Raw genomic sequence first — 19,073 nt, 5'->3', positions numbered from 1 at the left:
GTCCTCTTTATTATTTTTATTTATTTTTTAAAGTGTCAAAATCTAGAAAAATGGAAAAAAAGTGGTCCGTGGTAACCGTGGTTCAATCCACGCCAACCACCATGCATCATTGAGGGGTGGTATAGCCTTCCATTCATGTTCATATGTGATGAATCATGTTCTAACCATTACCTTCACACCCTCAGCCTTCGTAGCGGATTCTATTTTATCTATTTTGTGTGTTAAAGTTATTTAGTAGTAGCTACATGGGTAATTATTTCCATAAGTTGTTTCTTAAGGCTATAAAGCCATGTGCATTTGTTTATAAAAGATTATGAATGAAAAATTTAGAGATTATCTCAAGTTTTGCTTCTTTCTAATTTCTTTTAAGCTTGATTCATTCAACGGGTTATCTATCGACTGATTCGTACGTACGTAACATAAACATATCATTTTGATGTGATCGTTAAACTTTTGGTTTTACCTATACGATTTTTATATAAAGTATATTTTTATGACTTTTAAGAAATGTTTTGTTATTACTTTTAATATTACATATTACTTTTTAAAGGACTTTTTATCTCGTCTAATTGAGAAGGCGCAAGGAAAGTTAGAAAAATGCCTAGAAGGGAACACATAGAAAGGGTGTATTCGAATACTATAAAAGCATCTATTCCCTCATCTCTTTTCTTTTATGTAGCCATATTTGGACACAAATTTCATCTCTCCTTCACGTAGGGTCGGACGTATACTATAAGTAACCCAGGCTTGGGTCTATAACCTCAAAAAGAATAGGGCCTCCAATTAAAAGAAAATTTATATGCTAACTATTAATAATAATGCAAATTTATTGTTTTAGATTTGTTTGATTTCTTATACAAGCAAACCACTATGTGTTAGATTTTTGCTTGGATCCAAATACGGATAAAGAAGTTTCGTTTATAATAATCTAAAAAGGAAAAAAGGCCCCAAAATTTCATTTTGCCTTGAGCCTCCAAAACGTTGGAACGGCCCCGACGTCAATGATAAAACGTTTTATTTTAAGTCCTTCCGTAGTGGAAGGTGATATAACGCCGGAGGCCACCATAGCACCCTATGGCGCCTCCCCACATCGCCTCGAGGGGCGCTATACCCCTACAAATCGTTTCTACTTGTGAAAATTATAACGGGGTGAACACATTTGCCTCTTTCACACACACATATATATATACATATATAACTTCATATCTACATAATCCCCCACTACACACATGTTAAATAACCTTCATATAACCCTCACATTTTACTTTTTTATCATTTGTCATGTAACCCCCCATAAAAAGAGGGTTATTAATGTTACCACTACACATGGCCTAACTAAACATATGCAAAATTTTAAGAGTCAAACTACAAGAAAACCACATATTAGTTTTACTAATAGAAAATCCGGTTGGCCTAATGATAATTGAACCCCTCTACTTTAACAAAAGTATCAAAATACATAAGATTACGATTAACAAAAATCCTAAAGAATAGATGGAAACAAATATCTACCCACATAAATCTGTGACCACTAAATCGTAACCAAATTTTTCCAAAAAGTAAAAGCCACCACACCCACCCTATTTAATAGCATCACCCCTTCCTTATGAACTTTGACTTTATGAATTGGTCTTCCAAGCAACACATTTTCTAAAAACCCTCCCTCTAACCTCTTGTTGTTTTGTATTAGTTTTTATCATAGAAAAAAGAAACAAAAACACCAAATACAAGAGAAAACATGGCTGCCTGTAAAAGCCTTCAACCCATCTTGGATCATCCATTAGACCCCTCACCACCCCTCTTCTCTTCATGCAAACACATTACCCCCACAAAACCGCTCGATGGTTCACCCACCGACGTGTTTTCGGGATTCAATCTTCACGAGAAATCCGATTCGATCATATCCCCAGATCATAGTTCCGAGAGTTTATCAGAAGCTCTCGGGTTTGAGAGCTTTGATGATGTGGAAGACTTCAATGATGAATGGGAAGAAAGACACGAAAGCGTGATAAAACATGCGAAAACCAAGATCTCGGTTGAGCCCAATAGGTCTAGGATAAGCGGGAAGGAAATCCCACCGCCGATTTCTTCAATCGGAAGGCGGGTTTGTTTTAAATCTTATAGGTATAACGGCAGGCTCGTTCTTAAGGAGGAAAAGATACAAACACAAGATATCTTGCACGCGTATAGAGAAGACGGTCGGTTGAAGCTGCAGTTTATTCAATCGGATGATGACGTGGAGCCCAAGCAGGAAAACGAAGTAAAATCTGATAACGGTAATGATATCGATGACGGTAATCACTAGAGTGATGATAAGGAAGATGATGATGATGAAAATAACATGGAAGAAAATGAGACACCAAAAAAGCAGCAAAACTTATTCACATGCCAACTTGTAAAAGTTCAAGATACTTCTCTCTTGCAAATAATACAATTTGTATATGTAATTATATACATATACACACATTAACATACATGTTATGTTCATTTTCAATCAAAATTTCCTACTCATCAACCTATGGCATCTGTCCATGATTTTAGATATAATAGCAGTTTGTATCTTTCTTTTGTTTGCTTTTAAATAGTATACAGGATATATTAGCTAGAGTTTATTGTAATCATCATGAATAGAAGAAGATATGATTTGATTAGGTTTTCTTTGTAATCATCCTGATTGTATTTCTATATATAGTCGATGACGATACATGGTAACTTACGGAGTTCCAATATTTTATATTTTTATGTCAGAAAACACGTGACGCTCCGAGGTGTTTAGTCCCAAAAGCCAAGGCGTGAGGCGAGAGCAACACGTATGTGAGGCTTTTGGTTTTTAAAATATACTAATATAGTATTTGTATATAATATTTAGGCAAATTGGAAAATAATAATCTCATCTTTCTGAAATTGGCCGATAATAATCACAAGTCAGTTATTAGCCAATAATAATCCGACCTCGTCCAGTTTTTTTGTAAAATAGTCCGCCGTTAAAATAGCTTAACGGAGTTAAGTGTTTTTCCGAATTACAAACCGATGTTTTAGGGCTTTTGATCAGAACGAGGATACGAGTCGATTGATGTAAAACTTACCTCGAAATACTGCCCTCAACCCACGAAAACGGTGCTTCAATTCGGGTGTTTAACTTCCAATTAACAAAATTCAAGCCATTTTGAACACAATTTCGAGGTAAGTTTTACATCAATCGATTCGTATCCTCGTTCTGATCAAAAGCCTTAAAACATCGGTTTGTAATTCGGAAAAACACTTAACTCCGTTAAACTTATTTTAACGGCAGATTATTTTACAAAAAAATTGGACGAGGTCGGATTATTATTGGCTAATAACTGACTTGGGATTATTATCGGCCAATAATTTCAGAAAGATGAGATTATTATTTTCCAATTTGCCTAATATTTAAAGCAGAGGCCTAGCTTTGAGAAACCAGATATAACATTTTGGCCAAATACTATGTACAAACAACTATGCACAAGGTACAACTCTTTACCAGTCTATCCAAACAAATAGTAATGAAAGTAGAAGTACCTTAGGTTTTCTATGAGGATAATGAACCATATCAAAATATGATCTTGAAAGCAACACAACATGTCTTATGCCACATGTTATCATATGAAAACAATAAAAAGTTGGGGACCAATTTAGGATCTTTATGCTTTTCTCTAAATATCTTTAAAGGCCTATGTGAAGGTGGATTTCAAGAACATATTAAAGTCAAGGCAAGGTCAAATGAAAGTCAAAGGTGCAATTACCTTAAATATTAATATAACTTAAAAGGGATGCATTTATCTTTATTAAATCACAAGAAATGATGAAAAATAGATATGTATCTTTATTTATCAGTGAAAAAAGTAGTTACATGTAGCCACAAGTAGATGAGCATGTGTATTGATATCGAGCATTCACCTATGATATTGAGACGCGCACGATAGAGACCATAACAAGACGCGTTGTTTTACTAAATGGGATTCTAATATTCGACAGATGATAAAACGATTGTTATTTGTAAAGCTTAAATACTTCAAATATTAATTATGAAATGAGTTCATGCTCATGAGTTCCAAGTAAGGTTAAACAGAGCATGATGTCATGTTATTGAAAGGTTTGAATAGATAAACTCAACTTGTAATCAAGAACGGATGCTTCCATCTAAAGTCAAAAGCACCTTGTATAGATCTGGCCGTCGATCACGAAATATTCCCCAGCTATGTCTCTTGGATTTAATTTGATCCAGATCAAACTGTGCTACAAGAACTGCTTCATCTTTGTCATTAGCAACTTCAACAATTTCTCCAGTAGGGCCTGTTTTTAGAAAAAAAAAAAAAAAAAAGAGTTCAAGCCATCAGGGTGTGTAATTGTAGAGCCTCTATTAATATATGTGGCAAGTTTGACCCATTTACTTTCGAATGGGTTGCTTTGCATTATGATTTATATTTTAACGGGTCAAACATGTAAAAAAAAACTCCCATAATAGAGGTGGCAAGTTTGACCCATTTACTTTCGAAAGTCAACTAAGGTGCATAAAACATCCAAAATAAGGGATCGATCCCGCACCCGACAGGTAAACCTAAAACCAACACATTTGAGATAGGTTTGGGGTCGGGTTTGGGATTAACTTCTTTTTGTTGGTTTGGAATTTAGTGATGTACCCATTTACCCCGATTGTATAACAGGTATAATTTCTTTTAGGAATAATGGATTTTAATAATCCCAACAATTAGTAATTGGCCATCAATTGTCCCAACTACAGAAATATCTACCGATGGTCCCACCTTTTAACCTACTTTCTCCCAACGAGCCTTTTCTAATTGAGGTCTAACCCAATTAGTTTTTTGGTGACGTGTCACGTGGACACTGACGTTGCACAAACCTTTGTTATCTGATGAGGTGGCTGCTTATGTGGCACTATCATCACCCACCTCCACCACCACTCGCCACCACCCACTGCGATTTTCCACCACTGCGTTCCCGCCACCTTCACCCATCACACACCTCCACCCTTCGCATCTGCAGCCCCACACCACTACCCTCACTGGAGTTCCTGCTTGCCTTGCCAAAAAATCGCGATATACCACCACCACTGCGTTCTCACCAGAAAATCACAGTAGCGGTGGTGGTATTTCACGATTTTCCAGAATGGTTGGGCGTTTTGAAGGTGGTTGCTGGTGGTGGTGGTAGAGGTGAGCTGAGGTGGAGGTGGATGGTGGCAAGTGGTGGTGATGGCTGATGGCGGTGGTGGTGGTGATGAGAGTGCCACATAAGCAACCACGTCATCCAATAACAAAGGTTTGTGCCACGTCAGCGTCCACGTCACCAAAAACTAATTGAGTTAGACCTCAGTAAGAAAAGGCTCGTTGGGAGAAAATAGGTTAAAAGGTGGGACCATCAATAGATATTTCTGTAGTTGGGATTGTTGCCGGCCAAATGCTAATAGATGGGATTACTAAATCCATTATTCCTATTTTTTAATTATGTATATATATGATGGCAAAAGATCAAATACAAATAATCTTAACATACTAAACATACAAATTGAAGGAAAACTCAAAAAGACAAGGTGGCATTTTTGTAATTACCACCAACTATCAAAGTTACTATACAAATGTGAACTCAACCAAAAATACCTAAAAAACACAATTTTTTTTAAACATTTTTTATTAAAAAATCGCTACATTTTGTTAGCAAAAAAAAAATTTTTTTTTTTTTTTTTTTTTTTTGCTGCTACTAAAAGTAGGGATTTTTTAATAAAAAATGTTAAAAAAATAAAATAAAATAATTTGTGTGTTTTTATATTTTTTTAGGTTTTTTGGGGGTTTAGTTTTTAGCATTTTAGCTTGGGTGGGTGGGTGGGTGGGTTGGGGGGGGGGGGGGGGAGGGGGGTTAGGTTTTTTAGGTATATTTGTAGAGTAACTTTGATAGTTATTGATAATTACAAAAATGCCACCTTATCTTTTTGAGTTTTCCTTCAATTTGTATGTTTAGTATGTTAAGATTATTTATACAAGAACTTTACCCTATATATGATATATCCATTTTTTTTCTTTTTTTACTAAGGCGACTAAAAAGTCACCTAAAAGACCACCCCAATCCCCAGTCTTCCGGTCCGATTATTTGAGTATTCTTTTATACACATTTAGGTATTTCATTTTATATACATTGTCGTTATTTGATATATTTTTGTATTGGTAATGCTAAACATACGATAGATACTAAAAAATACATTTTTTTGTAATCAGATTGGACACTAATTATTTATTATAAAAAACAGGCAAAGAGTGATCCAAGTCAATCCAACCCACCCCGTTTTGACCCGTTAACCAACCAGCCCAATTTGCCACATCAGATAATAACTAATTACAGTTGAATACCTGCTATAAAAGAGTTGCCATAGAATGTAATTGCACTTTTGCCATGTTCTGTCTCGATGACCTCCTTACCTATGCGATTCGATGCTACAAGAGGTACCTTGAAAAACATAACCGGTATTTTAAATCAAATTTATGATTCAATCCGACATTCAAACAAGTGACTGGTCAATATTCAAATTCAACCAACCAAATTAGCTCCGGCATGGCCTTGCATCACACGCTTCCAATGGTCCCGTGAATCAAGACCTTCATCTTGAGGTTCAGAACCTATAGCAGTAGGATAAAATAATATCTCTGCACCTTGAAGAACCATCGCTCTCGCTGCTTCCGGAAACCACTGATCCCAGCATATTGCTGACAAAAAAATACATTAAATTTTAATGGATTTTAATTGTGTACAAATCACATCCCTTCTAGAATGGATCCAACCAGAAATTAGTCAAAAGTTGGTATATGAAGATCGAAAAATTCATACCGACTCCGATTTTTGCAAACTTAGTTTGGAACACCTGCACAAAAACACCAAGGAATGTAAGATGAGCACATTAGGGTTTATTTTTTTAAGATCAAAATTTAAAATATGCTCTCTATTAACTCATATTATATGTCAACTTTCAATGGCTGACATATACGCAATTTAATGATATTTGATATAAAACATGATAACATTCAGATATAATATATGTGGTATTAATAATACGCAATTTAATATTAGTTCTCAATAGTCAAAGTGAACAATTAATATTACACGAGAGTATAAAACTTACCTTGAAACCAGTGTCACCTGGATTAAAGTAGAACTTTTCTTCGTATCCTGGAAAAAACAAAAACGATGTTAACTCGAAGTTAAACTGAAGAAACAGTCTATAACATTTTAGGAGATATATATATAGTAGAGCTGCAAATGAACCGAACATTCAGCGAACAGTTCATGAACCGTTCGGCGGGAAGTTCGTTTGTGTGCGTTCTATTAGTAAATGAACAAACACGAACAAGAAATTCCGTTTGTTTAGTTAAATGAACGAACATGAACAAAGGTCGTGTTCGTTCATTATGTTCGGGAACGTTCGGTAACGTGTTCGTTAATGTTCGTTTGTGTTCAATAGTTCATTAGTGTATTTATTTTTTTATATTTTGTTTAAATACTTCAAAATTTTGATAACTAAAATATTTAATAAGTACAAGTGTATTATATATTCTATTCATGAATGCTTGTTTATATTTGTTTGTTTTCATTTGTGTTCATGAATGTTTGTTTGCATTCGTTACCTAAAATTAACAAACGAACACGAACATGTTCATTTCCTTAACGAACGAACACGAACAGAAAATCCCGTTTGGTAAGTGTTAATGAACAGTTCATGAACACATATATTTCTTTAACAAACGAACACGAACATGTTCATTTCCTTAACTAACGAACACGAATAGAAAATCTCGTTTGGTAAGTGTTCATGAACAATTCGCGAACACATATACTTCCTTAACAAACGAACACCTTGTTCGTGTTTGTTCGGTTCGTTTGCAACCCTATTTATATAGCATAAAACATACCTGGTCCATCTGGGATATGAGATTTTCTATATAATCCAAGATCAGTCCCGTCAGCATCAATTATCGCTATGGAATTGTAATGCGCATTATTCGCTTCCTCAAAGAAACTCACAGGAATAACAACTCCCAATTCCTTTGCAAGTTTCTGCATCCTGCAAATTATATACTTCATTTTAATCCCGAAACAAGTTGTGTACAGCTTTAATTTATCATCATCACTTATGGTAATGTGCTAACCTCAAAATCGTGGGATGATCTTTATACGGTTTTGCGCGTTGAATATAGTCCTCCCGTTGCGCTTGACAAAAGTAATATCCCTCAAACAGTTCCTGTGAAAGGTAATACGCGTTTCACCCGATAAAAAACCATACGCGTTCATACAAATATTCAACTTAACAAAACTGAATTCATTCAAACCTGAATGAGAATGATGTTAGCACCCTTCTCATGAGCAGACCTAACCAGCCTGAAATTTAAAACATTTTTTGGATAACATTATTCACAGTATTTTAACCAGAATCATCACAATATTCATCTTAATTTTACATCAAATGAACTTCAATCACAAATCACAACTCAAAACCTAATTTAGTGAGATTGTTTAACTGTTAATCATATAATTGAAGCTTCTTACACTCGAAGTGGAAGTTGTACAGCTTAACTAATACAGTTGAACAGAATAATTATTAAATTCACACACGAATAAACCACGTAGTTAGGTTTAATCGATAGATATAACTCATATAAACTACTAGTAATCGTCAAAGGAAACCCTAAGTTTTAAGTAGCGAAGTGAGGAGAGTTAAAAAGATGTAACCTTTCGGCGGTGGCGACGTTAGTGGCGATATCGTCGGAGCAAGCAAACTGAAGAGCTGAAACCACCACTTTCCGCCCCTCCATTTCTACTTTCTCCGGTGAAATTGTTGTTATCGGAAGTTTTACGCACTTGAGTCTCGAAATTTTGCTCTTTTTTTTTTCTTTTTAGAATTTTAGTAGGTTAATATTAAAAATTAAAAATATATATACACAAATTGGACAATTTTTCATATTAGTTTGGTTTGCTTCAAGGATGACAATCAAACCCGAACTCGCTGGGTAAACTCGAAACCCGACATATTTGGAACGGGTTTGAGGTCGGTTAATCGGGTTTGGGAATAGTTTTTATTTTTTTCGCGGGTTTGGGACGGGTTTGGGATTTAGTGATATACCCATTTACCCGACCCAATTACCCGATAAAGTGTACCCGTTTACCCGATTGTATACCCGATATAATTTCTTTTATATTATTAAATATGTATATATATGATACATCCATTTTTTTACACATATAGGTATTCTATTTTGTATACATTGTAGTTATTTAATATATATTTTTATGGAATGAGATCAAATACAAACACTTAAGTTTGTAAGAACCGTAAGAACCAACAAATAATTGACAAGTGTCTATCAATAAAAAAATTAGTTTAAGGGTAATTTAGACCTTTTGACCATATTTATTTAAAACTAATTAAAAATAATTACAAAAAATATAATCAGCACAACACTATATAATTAGCATAACATGCTTAATCGTTCTTCATTATCAGCACATCATCCTCAATCGTTCTCCATTATCAACATAAACGACATCAGCACAACAACCTCAATTGTTCTCCATTATCAGCACACCAGATGTGCTGATTATATCTACTTTTGGTGTTTGGTTGTATTATTTTGTAATTAACACATAATCAGCACGTTATCAGCACAATTATAAAACACCTTTTGTTAACTTTTTTAAAAATCACTTTTATAAATACAAAAAAGTATAGCAATATGGTACTCATATTAAAGATAAAAAAATACTTGATTTTATGATATATTTTTTTTTAAAAAAATAATGAAGTATATAAAAGTTATTTTAGTTTAAAAACCTTGGTGGAATTTGTATTTAATGGAAAATGGTCAAATGACTAGCAATTTTACAAAATTACCCCTAATTTTTTAGTAGTAACTTTTAATTATAAGGGTTTTTTTATAATCAATATCAACCCTTGATTTAAATTATCAATGGTTCAGATCTGTTCTTACGGTTCTTATAATTAGCAATGTTTGTACAGGATCTCAACCCAAAATGACAATACAAAATGTAACCGGTTAGTAGTTACCCGATGAATACCTAATGGGTTTTGAGATGAGTATACCCAACGAGTAATCTTTTTAAATTAACGGGTTTACCCGAAACCCGCGGGTATACCCGATACCCGATGGGTATTTACCCGTTAGAAACCCAACAGGTTTGGGACAAGCTTATCTAATCGGGTTTGGGTTTGGGATTACCTAAACCCGTCCCAAACCCGACCCATTGTCATCCCTAGTTTGCTTCGGTTTTTAAGTGAAATAATAACGAATTTAAATGAACTGTAATTTGACTAGTTTGGTTTGCTTCGGTTTTTAAGATAGTTCTGATAGTTTACATATATATTTTAAGAACCTAAAACCAATTATTTGCATCTAGCGTCATCCGTTTAAACTAAAACCAACCAAGTAAACAGTTGTTCGTTTAGAGTCTGTGTCTAGTCATCTTGAGCATCAGTGATTTCAAAACGTTAGTATTTGGTTATTGTGATGGATCAAACTTTTGAATATCGAGTGTATTTAGAAACGTGCTTAAACATGTGGGTTCTTGATCACTCTCAAATATCCTTTGGGGTGCCCCGACGATTAAAGAAATGTGCGTGTCATTTGTGCTTATACTTCTTGGCACATCATTTGTAATAACCTAAAAATCCAACCCTTAAAAAAATAAGGGTAAATTACTTTTTAAGTCCCTTTGTTTTAGTGGTTTTAACTAGTTGAGTCCAAAAGCAAAAAGTTTGACGACCTAAGTCCCTATAAGCATTTTCTTTAACCATTTGAGTCCTTTTGAGTCTAAGTTTTAACCTTTTGAGTCCAATTTTTTGGACTCAAATCGTTATAAAATGAACAAAATTAGACTCAAAATGTTATAAAATAAATGGCTAGGGACTCAGGGCGTTAAACTTTTTGATTTTGGACTCAAGTGATTAAAACCACTAAAACACAGGGACTCAAAAAGTAATTTACTCAAAAAATAAATAGTATAACATCTTGGTATAAATATATATATATATATATATATATATATATATATATATATATCTAAAGAAATAAAAAAAAAAAATCACGTGTAATTCACCAAACAACTTGGATCTTTCTTTTACTTGCAACTTGTAGGGGTCCAGCCCTGTTTTGTGGGTTCACATGAACCTACTCAGTATGGAAAAAACAGAAAAAATTAGTGAGAATCTTGTATGATATGGAAAAATTTAGTGAGGGTCTGCCAAAACAAACCCACTAAAAAAAGTTTCTGAATCCACCACTGCATAGAGCAAAACCCGACTCGTGAGAGAACCGACCCGACCCGATACCGGAACAACATGAAATACAGGAACCAAACATTGGACTTATTAATTCTCGGGTTCGGTCCTTTCTGATATCGGGTTCTCGGTTTTGTGGGAATACCCGAGACTCCGCCTTTTCACTGAGATACAAACCCAGGTAAGTAAATTTCAGATTACCATGATATCTTGAATTCACAATGATTTTAATGGGGATTGAATTGAATCTAAATCATATTCTTCATTTTGCTATATTGTTATTTTTTGAGATTGAATCGAATAGAAATTATATTCTTCGCTTTTACATTGTTTTCAATACGTAAATGCATACAAGTTGTTTGATGAAATGCCTATGTGATTAATATTATATATTATTGTCTAGATTTAAATTATGTGTTGTTATCTGTTAAGTTAATATTAGTAATTTACTCATTTAGTTATCTGTTAAGGGTGAATGAAATTTAAAAGCTTTCCATGAAAGATTTTGGTTTAGGATTCTATGCTTTTGGTTTTAGACATCTGATTCAAAGAATTAATATCTTAAAGCTGGTCATCAGGTATAGAAATCATGCTGCTTTGTGTAGAACATAAAAGTTTTTGTTTTGTTACAGTTCAAGTGCTACAGGTTCTGTACACTTCTTTGAACACTGATGCACAACTAACAAATTGGAAAACTAATAATGGCGACCCATGGAGCGCGTCATGGGAGAGAGATGCCTTGTAAAAATGGCTAGCTATTGGGCATTTGAAGATGGTGCACGATGCTTATACAAGACCCCGAGACCGTACAACCAATTTTTAGGTATAACTTTTTCCTATCAGATTCAAAAGGCTCAACTTTAAGAGGTTTTTTTTTCTAATATAGTGCTGTTTTGAAAAACCTTTTCACAAGTAATGCCATGTTCAAAAATATTTCACAAATTATGCTATCTCCTTTATAAATGGCGATTTTTATTGGGAAGTAGGGTGTGACAGGAATGTTCACAGAATGTGTAAGCTTTAATCATTGAATATGGTACAAAATCCAATCATAATGGCGATTTCTACATGTGTAGCCATTCTAAATGGCGATTTCTGCAAAAGTATGATTGGATTTTGTACCATACTTTTGTAGAAATCGCCATTTAGAATGGCTACACATGCAGAAATCGCCATTATGATTGGATTTTGTACCATATTCAATGATTAAAGCTTACACATTCCCTGAACATTCCTGCCACACCCTACTTCCCAATAAAAATCGCCATTTATAATGAAGATAGCATTATTTGTGAAATAATTTTGAACGTGGCATTACTTGTGAAAAGGTTTTCCAAAACAGCACTATATTAGCAAAAAACTCCAACTTTAAACTCATCTTTTAAGTGAGAAGGATGCCATTTGAATTCAAGCCTTTTTCCATGATGTCTAGTTTTTTTTTCCAGCGAATTTCTTGTCATAAAGCCAACTTTACATTTATCAACAACAGAAAAATCATTGTCAGAATTGCATTTCTTAGGTGATCTCATCATGAAAAGCAAATCACTTGAAAAGGAAAATGCAAAAGAAAGTTCATATTTCTTAGTAACATGAAGTGTCATTACACTTTTATCAATTGTGTTATCTTACATGTCAACTCTAAGGTTCTTTCCCTTTCAATGGTAGTGACCTATATAGTAACCAACTATGAGCCACATTAAAGGCCTTTATAGTACTACCCCATTAGGCCGAAACTAGTAAAGATGTTAAAACAGGTTATGTTCGCGTGTCTCTTAGCATCAACCTAAAAATCGTGTTACATGCGCGAACATAGTTGATTGGGACGCGATTCATTTAATCTGAAAACTTGTATTTTTTATTTTGTGTATTACAAAATCAAAAAGCACTTCATGGCTATAAAACAATTGTCGACACGAATCTCCTCTCGTTTAATTTATAAATTCCAACATATAATACTTGAACAAACTAAGTTTTGATGTAAAATACCCGTAAAAATTCTAAAATATAACAAGTCAACGTACAAACATGTTAGATTGACTCGTGACCAACTCATTCAGCTAAACATGTTCACGGGTTCAACTGAAACTTTTATGTTAAACCCAAACCCCTGAATTTCACGTCAGTTTGTGCCGTGTCAGAAATCAACATCTGGACGGTTAGTTTAAACTTTGAGCTAGTGATTAAGCATAACTGCTTGCCGAAACGACACGGTTTCATTAAAGTAGAAGAGATAAAACTTCGATGCAAGTGTATTCCCTACGACTAGAAAAGACTGATAGATTGATCCAGAAGCAAGCCCATATAAAGTGACTTGAGGATCCCACATGTTTTGAGATATGAAATTTGGAAAAGCAACTGATAATAATCTGGATGGTCTCATATCATTGATTACATATCTTGCATAAGGTTCTAAGCATGAATGATTGCTACCTAAAACAATAGTACAACACAATTATTATTATTATTATTAATATAAAATTAAACCACCCAATCAATTACCAATTAAATAAACAAAACAGATAACATACAATAATAACAATAATTATATTATATTATATTATAATACTTATAATTAAGAAGTAAAGAAACAGAAGAGTTCTTTGGTCAAAATAGAATAAGTGATATATATATCAAATTACAAAATTACAGTATGAAATCTAACAAAGAAAACAGTAGCAAGAATATATGATTTGAAAAAGTAACCTATAAAGATAAAATGTTACAAGAATAATTCTGCAATTCCTCTAAATCGACGTTTTAGTCGCTGCTGCGGGTCTGGTTTATTTGTAAATATAATAGTACTTTATTATGTATATAACTATGAATATCGTTTAAACTAAAAAAAACATGAAATCTCTATATGTGAAATATGACGACGACAGGTTGCTGGTCTGAAAACGTTGGTGCGGCCATGAATGTGAATCCTTAAACTCTCACCTGTAACATTTCGGTAGCAAAATTCAAAACCATTAGCTTAACTGACCAAGAAAAGTCAAGAGTTTTGTGATAGCCATCTTTGACATGTTTTAAATTTAATTCATCATTTAATAAAAGGGTTAGTGGATCATGACCTATATAAGATAAAGATTGGCTACCTATAAAGTTCATACTCAATAAACCACATTTTCAACATTGCAAACCTACTTGACACATGGAACATGCAATGAAAACAAGACATGTGGCATAGCTTCAATTAGTTGCTACAACAGGACACATGATGTAGGGGTAGGGATGGTGGTGGTGATAGTGGTGGTCGTAGTCGCGGTTAGGGGCCACCACATGGTGGCAAGCAGGTTCAGTTTTTTTGTATGATTATAGTATAATTTCTTATGTCGACCCATCGGACCATTCTAGTTATAAGGTGGGAAAACTTCTTGGCTCCACAAGTCTAAGTTGACAGTTGGTTATGAAAGAAATGTCCATTAGGTTAAATTACCTGTCAATCTTATCCTCTTAAGGACAAGCTGACCACGACATAAACGCTTGTAGAGTTGGAAAAAGTATTTCTTGATGTTGAAAATCCACTTTGAAAATTCATGATTGACGCGGCTAAAATTCAATCTAATATTGTTCAACATGTAAGAAAAAACAAGCGTCTACGCGCTCACAACTACACAAGTAAAGATTCTTGATGTTGAAAATCCACTTTGAAAATTCATGATTGATGCGGCTAAAAATCAATCTAATATTGTTCAACATGTAAGAAAAAACAAGCGTCTACGCGCTCACAACTACACAAGTAAGATTCTTGATGTTGAAAATCCACTTTGAAAATTCATGATTGACGCGGCTAAAAATCAATCTAGTATTGTTCAACATGTAAGAAAAAACAAGCGTCTACGCGCACACAACTACACAAGTTAGATTCTTTTAGCTTTTTAATGTGAAAGATAAGTAGATAACCAACTTGGACTATGTTAACATACAATTACTATCATATAATATAACAAACTTGAGGTTAGAAAAATAGAAAAGGACATCAACAAAGTAATATAAATAATAAAAAAAGAATATAGAGACAGTGAGGATACACTATGGAAATGTAAGATATACACCAAAGGCAACAACAATGAGCTTTCAAATACTTTTTTTTTTTTTAAATATTTGATTAGGCAGAATTAGGACTTTTGTATGCTATAAGAAATGAAGAATTTTGTTTGCATTAAGATTCTTTATTCCATGTTTAGATAAGATAGGATGTAGAATAGTGTCCATCCATACCTTCAATTTTTGAAAAGTAGCAACAGCAGCCAAAAGTATTCACACATATCAATTTTTCTATTTAGCATGCTTTTTTTCTTAGCATATAGTTTATAGAGGGTGGGCCTATGTTGGTTGAAGTTTCTAAATATACTTGCTGTTTTTTTTTTTTTTTTTTTTTTTTTTTTTTTTTTGTAAAGAATATTTAGTTATGCAGCAAGTGTTGAATATTTTTTTTTATGTATTAGTCGTATATTGAAAGTAAAAAGATTAACTTTACAACTTTAAACAGACAATTTGAATATTATGAGCCCACAAATTTGGTGGTAATGGGGTCCTAGCAATATCATCTTAAAAAGATGGGTGGTGTTGGCTTTTCTTATATGGATGTATACATTTTCAAATTATAATCTTATGATTCCTTGAAGATATTTTTGCTATTATGACCATTATGAACTCAACTAATCGGTAGGTTACTATCGGTTGGTGAAGAATAAATGAATAATTGATAAATGTTTGGAAATGACAAATCTGCCCATGAATGTTTGACATAATTGGAGTAAAGAAATTACCTTTTAGAACCATCCTCTTTAGGGACCTTGAGCTCAATGGTCCCTATGTATAATTTTGTCATTAAATTCTATTTTAAATATTCATCTCTTAAGCAAAGAGTAGGTTCCAAGAAGCAAGATGAGAATATTGAAGATGGAAAACTCCTGCAAACACAAAACAATTTATAAAAAAACTCAAAATTTTCTATATTTCATTAATATATGATGAGAATATTGCGTTTTGAAATAAGTAGTTTGAAATAAGCAAATGCAAAATGCTTATTCCAAACAACTTATGTCACTTACAATAAGCCCCTAAACACGCACCCGCCAAGTGATATAAAGTAAAGCGTACGAGTTCTTACGTTTCTATATGAAGATGAATAGTCAATTCTTGGAAGAACATAGCTCTTTACACCAAGGTTATAGACCAAAGTGCCATCGGGATAATACAATCCGAAATTCCTCTCTGAAGTTGGACCGTTCTTCTCGTTCTCATTAAAAAGGGCAAAAATATAAATGTCAATCGGTTGTGAAGGGCGAGCTGGAGTACCTTGCCCTTGTTGCATCCTTTGCATTAAATTCCTATTGTAAATTCCTGCATTTTGTACCGTTGCTCCCGCTTCATTTTCATCTCCTTTAGAAGGCCAGCCAGTCTCCGAGATTTTGACTTCTACGTCGGTATGACCCAATGCCTTTATAGCCGAATAAACTGCATCTATTTGCGCATACAACATATTATCATATTTCAAATTTGTATTGGGATCAACCGACCCTTCATTTGGTTCAAAAAGAACGTATTCCAACTTCACGTTGTTTGGATCACTTTTGTATGCAAAATAAGGATACGCATTAATGAAAAAGGGCGAGTCAACTTGAGCATGAAAGTCAAGAATCGGCTTTATGTATTGAACCATGTCTTCCTTAAACGCCCCTTGAGAAGGTGGGAAAGAAGTTCCTAAGATTTGAAGCGAATGAGCCGTTGTTATATAAACTTGTTTGTTTAATCCAAGAGTAACTAAAGCTCCATACATAGTTTTCATAGCCGGAAGAAGGTATGCTGCCAATTGAGTATCCGTTCCTCCTAAAACCTCATTTCCCACATTGATGCATGTGATTTTAGTTTCCGAAAGATAAGGTTGTACGTTTTGTTGAATCCATGCTTGAGCTTGTTGAGGATCTCTCATTCGTTGAAGATACTCGTTCCCTAAACCAATGATTATCTCGATATCCGTCCCTGCAAATGCTTGTAACACTTTGGGATCTGCATCGTAAACTTTTACTCTATTTATGTTTAAAGATTTAAGGAGGTTTGATACTTGAGATGGAGGTAAGAGATTGTTCGCGATCCGTCCATAGTTCACCCCAACTCCAATGCCGAAGATGCCAACAAACGACGCTACAAAACCATATAGTTTAATCAAATTTTAATCAATCAAATTATTCAAACTCATATCCGATATAACTAGCAAATTTGTTCAACTTAACAAGCGGATATCACACAAAAACGATTGAACAACTTGTTCGACTCTTTTCTATTAATCAAAATGAAATTACAATGAATGAATGAAAAACAAATAACCCTTTTATAGTTAAACTAATTGGAATTTTCAAAAAAAAAAAAGTTAAACTAATTGGATTACAAGAAACTAATTAAATTAGGAAAGATAATCCTACTAAACTTCTAATTAAATAAATAATCAATAAGACTAATTTTACTATTAGTCCCTAAACTTAAAACGATCTCCTCCTACCACCCTTTGAGATCAACCGAACCACCCGAATATCGTTTTGTTCACCAAAAATCACATAATTATACTTATAAATCCCAGCAAAAATCACCAAAAAAATTTAGAAGATTGGTTAACATTTAGCAATGCTAGAATTAGTAACTAATAACACACACACACACACACACACAAAAAAAAAAAAAAAAAAAACAGAGCAAAAGGAATTCTTCAAGCAACAAATAAACTTGAAATTATTATTCAAGTTAAAGTTTTTTATATAATTTTGTAGTAATAATTTAGCATTCAGTAAGAATTACTCAGAAAAAAATCAAATAAATCACATAAAAATGTATTCAGTAAAAATTAACAAACAAAATCTCGAGTTTAATCAGAATTAAAACAATCACTCCCAAATTATGAATATTTGCTGAATTTATATAACTGCAATAATGAAATTAATTAATAATTTAAAAGGTTACCTGATAGAATGAGAAGCAATAAAAGTTTATTGAAGATAGCGGCCATTATATTTGAAGAATTGCAGATTCTGCCGCTACTCCGCCGTGCTCCTCCGCCGGGAAAACTTCCGGTGAGAGGGAATTGACTATTGAGAAAGAATGAATGGATGCATGTGTGTATATATACTATATATAGATATAGATATAGAACAACCGCTGCCTATACAGCTATATCTTCACATTACCGACTTAAAAATTAAAATACGCGTGGCAAATAAATAAATAAACAAATATCTCATTCCATATTTATATTTATATTTAGGAAAAAATCAACTTCTCATAATAATAATTTTTTAAAATATTTTTTTAAATGGCTTTTTGATTTTTTTAAGGGTTATATTGTACCGACTTCCTTTTTTATTTATCTTACATTGTTAAACGACCGTTTGAAAACGAGGGAAGCATTAGTTTGATGTATACGCAATGACCATTTGATGTATACGCAACGACCATTTAAAATTTAGAGGGCTATAATCTAACATAAGGTAGCTTGAACGGTCGGTGGTTGAAGAGAGTGTGAAATTAGAAAGAATAGGTGTGGTCGTGTAGGTAAAGACGTCGCCTCTTTTAAACTTAACATTTTTTACATTTTTCTATCTTCAGTTATTGTTTGAATGATTTAAAATAATAGTTTATAAGTATTTTGAAACGATGCTTACCAATGCAAGAAAAAGTTTGAAAAGTTATTATATGAAATAGCTATTAGGTTGGAGGGTGTGGACCTCCCTCCAACTCAGCCAAAAAAAGGAGAATAACCCCC

At 33.5% G+C, this 19,073-nt stretch overlaps 3 protein-coding genes and 1 long non-coding RNA gene across 5 annotated transcripts; 2 read left to right on the top strand and 2 right to left on the bottom strand.

Moving 5' to 3' along the window:
* The first annotated feature begins 1,738 nt into the window (after nucleotides 1–1,738).
* Nucleotides 1,739–2,305, top strand: LOC110931883 (protein FAF-like, chloroplastic). The gene has a single exon (XM_022175257.1). The coding sequence runs from the start codon at nucleotides 1,739–1,741 to the stop codon at nucleotides 2,303–2,305; it is 567 nt and encodes a 188-aa protein (XP_022030949.1).
* A 1,640-nt stretch (nucleotides 2,306–3,945) lies between these two features.
* LOC110879007 (N-carbamoylputrescine amidase) lies at nucleotides 3,946–9,049 on the bottom strand. Its single transcript, XM_022127414.2, has 10 exons — nucleotides 9,043–9,049; nucleotides 8,752–8,911; nucleotides 8,352–8,400; nucleotides 8,172–8,263; nucleotides 7,935–8,086; nucleotides 7,148–7,194; nucleotides 6,856–6,889; nucleotides 6,568–6,734; nucleotides 6,381–6,477; nucleotides 3,946–4,314 (listed from the first exon to the last, which is right to left on the bottom strand). The coding sequence occupies exons 1-10, from the start codon at nucleotides 9,047–9,049 to the stop codon at nucleotides 4,142–4,144; spliced, it is 978 nt and encodes a 325-aa protein (XP_021983106.2). The 3' UTR covers nucleotides 3,946–4,141.
* Nucleotides 9,050–11,231: 2,182 nt separating this feature from the next.
* Nucleotides 11,232–13,215, top strand: LOC118480253. Its single transcript, XR_004861836.1, has 2 exons — nucleotides 11,232–11,495; nucleotides 11,947–13,215. It is a non-coding gene; the product is annotated as an uncharacterized LOC118480253 (long non-coding RNA).
* A 698-nt stretch (nucleotides 13,216–13,913) lies between these two features.
* LOC110879014 (glucan endo-1,3-beta-glucosidase 14) lies at nucleotides 13,914–18,500 on the bottom strand. Of its 2 annotated transcripts, XR_002558395.2 has the most exons (4): nucleotides 18,275–18,500; nucleotides 16,431–17,464; nucleotides 16,087–16,230; nucleotides 13,914–14,251 (listed from the first exon to the last, which is right to left on the bottom strand). XR_002558395.2 is itself a non-coding variant. In XM_022127426.2 (3 exons), exons 1-3 carry the CDS (start codon nucleotides 18,318–18,320, stop codon nucleotides 16,168–16,170), a joined length of 1,143 nt encoding a protein of 380 aa, XP_021983118.1. In that variant the 5' UTR covers nucleotides 18,321–18,500; the 3' UTR covers nucleotides 16,083–16,167. The 2 variants fall into 2 exon arrangements, 1 of the variants encoding a protein (XP_021983118.1); XM_022127426.2 differs by lacking the exon at nucleotides 13,914–14,251 and having other exon boundaries at nucleotides 16,083–16,230.
* Nucleotides 18,501–19,073: the final 573 nt, after the last annotated feature.

The sequence above is a fragment of the Helianthus annuus genome, chromosome 1 (assembly GCF_002127325.2).
Source record: "Helianthus annuus cultivar XRQ/B chromosome 1, HanXRQr2.0-SUNRISE, whole genome shotgun sequence".
In the NCBI taxonomy this organism is placed as follows: Eukaryota; Viridiplantae; Streptophyta; class Magnoliopsida; order Asterales; family Asteraceae; genus Helianthus; species Helianthus annuus.
The sequence above is the reverse complement of the archived record's forward strand: the minus strand, read 5'-3'. Positions and strand labels throughout refer to the sequence as shown.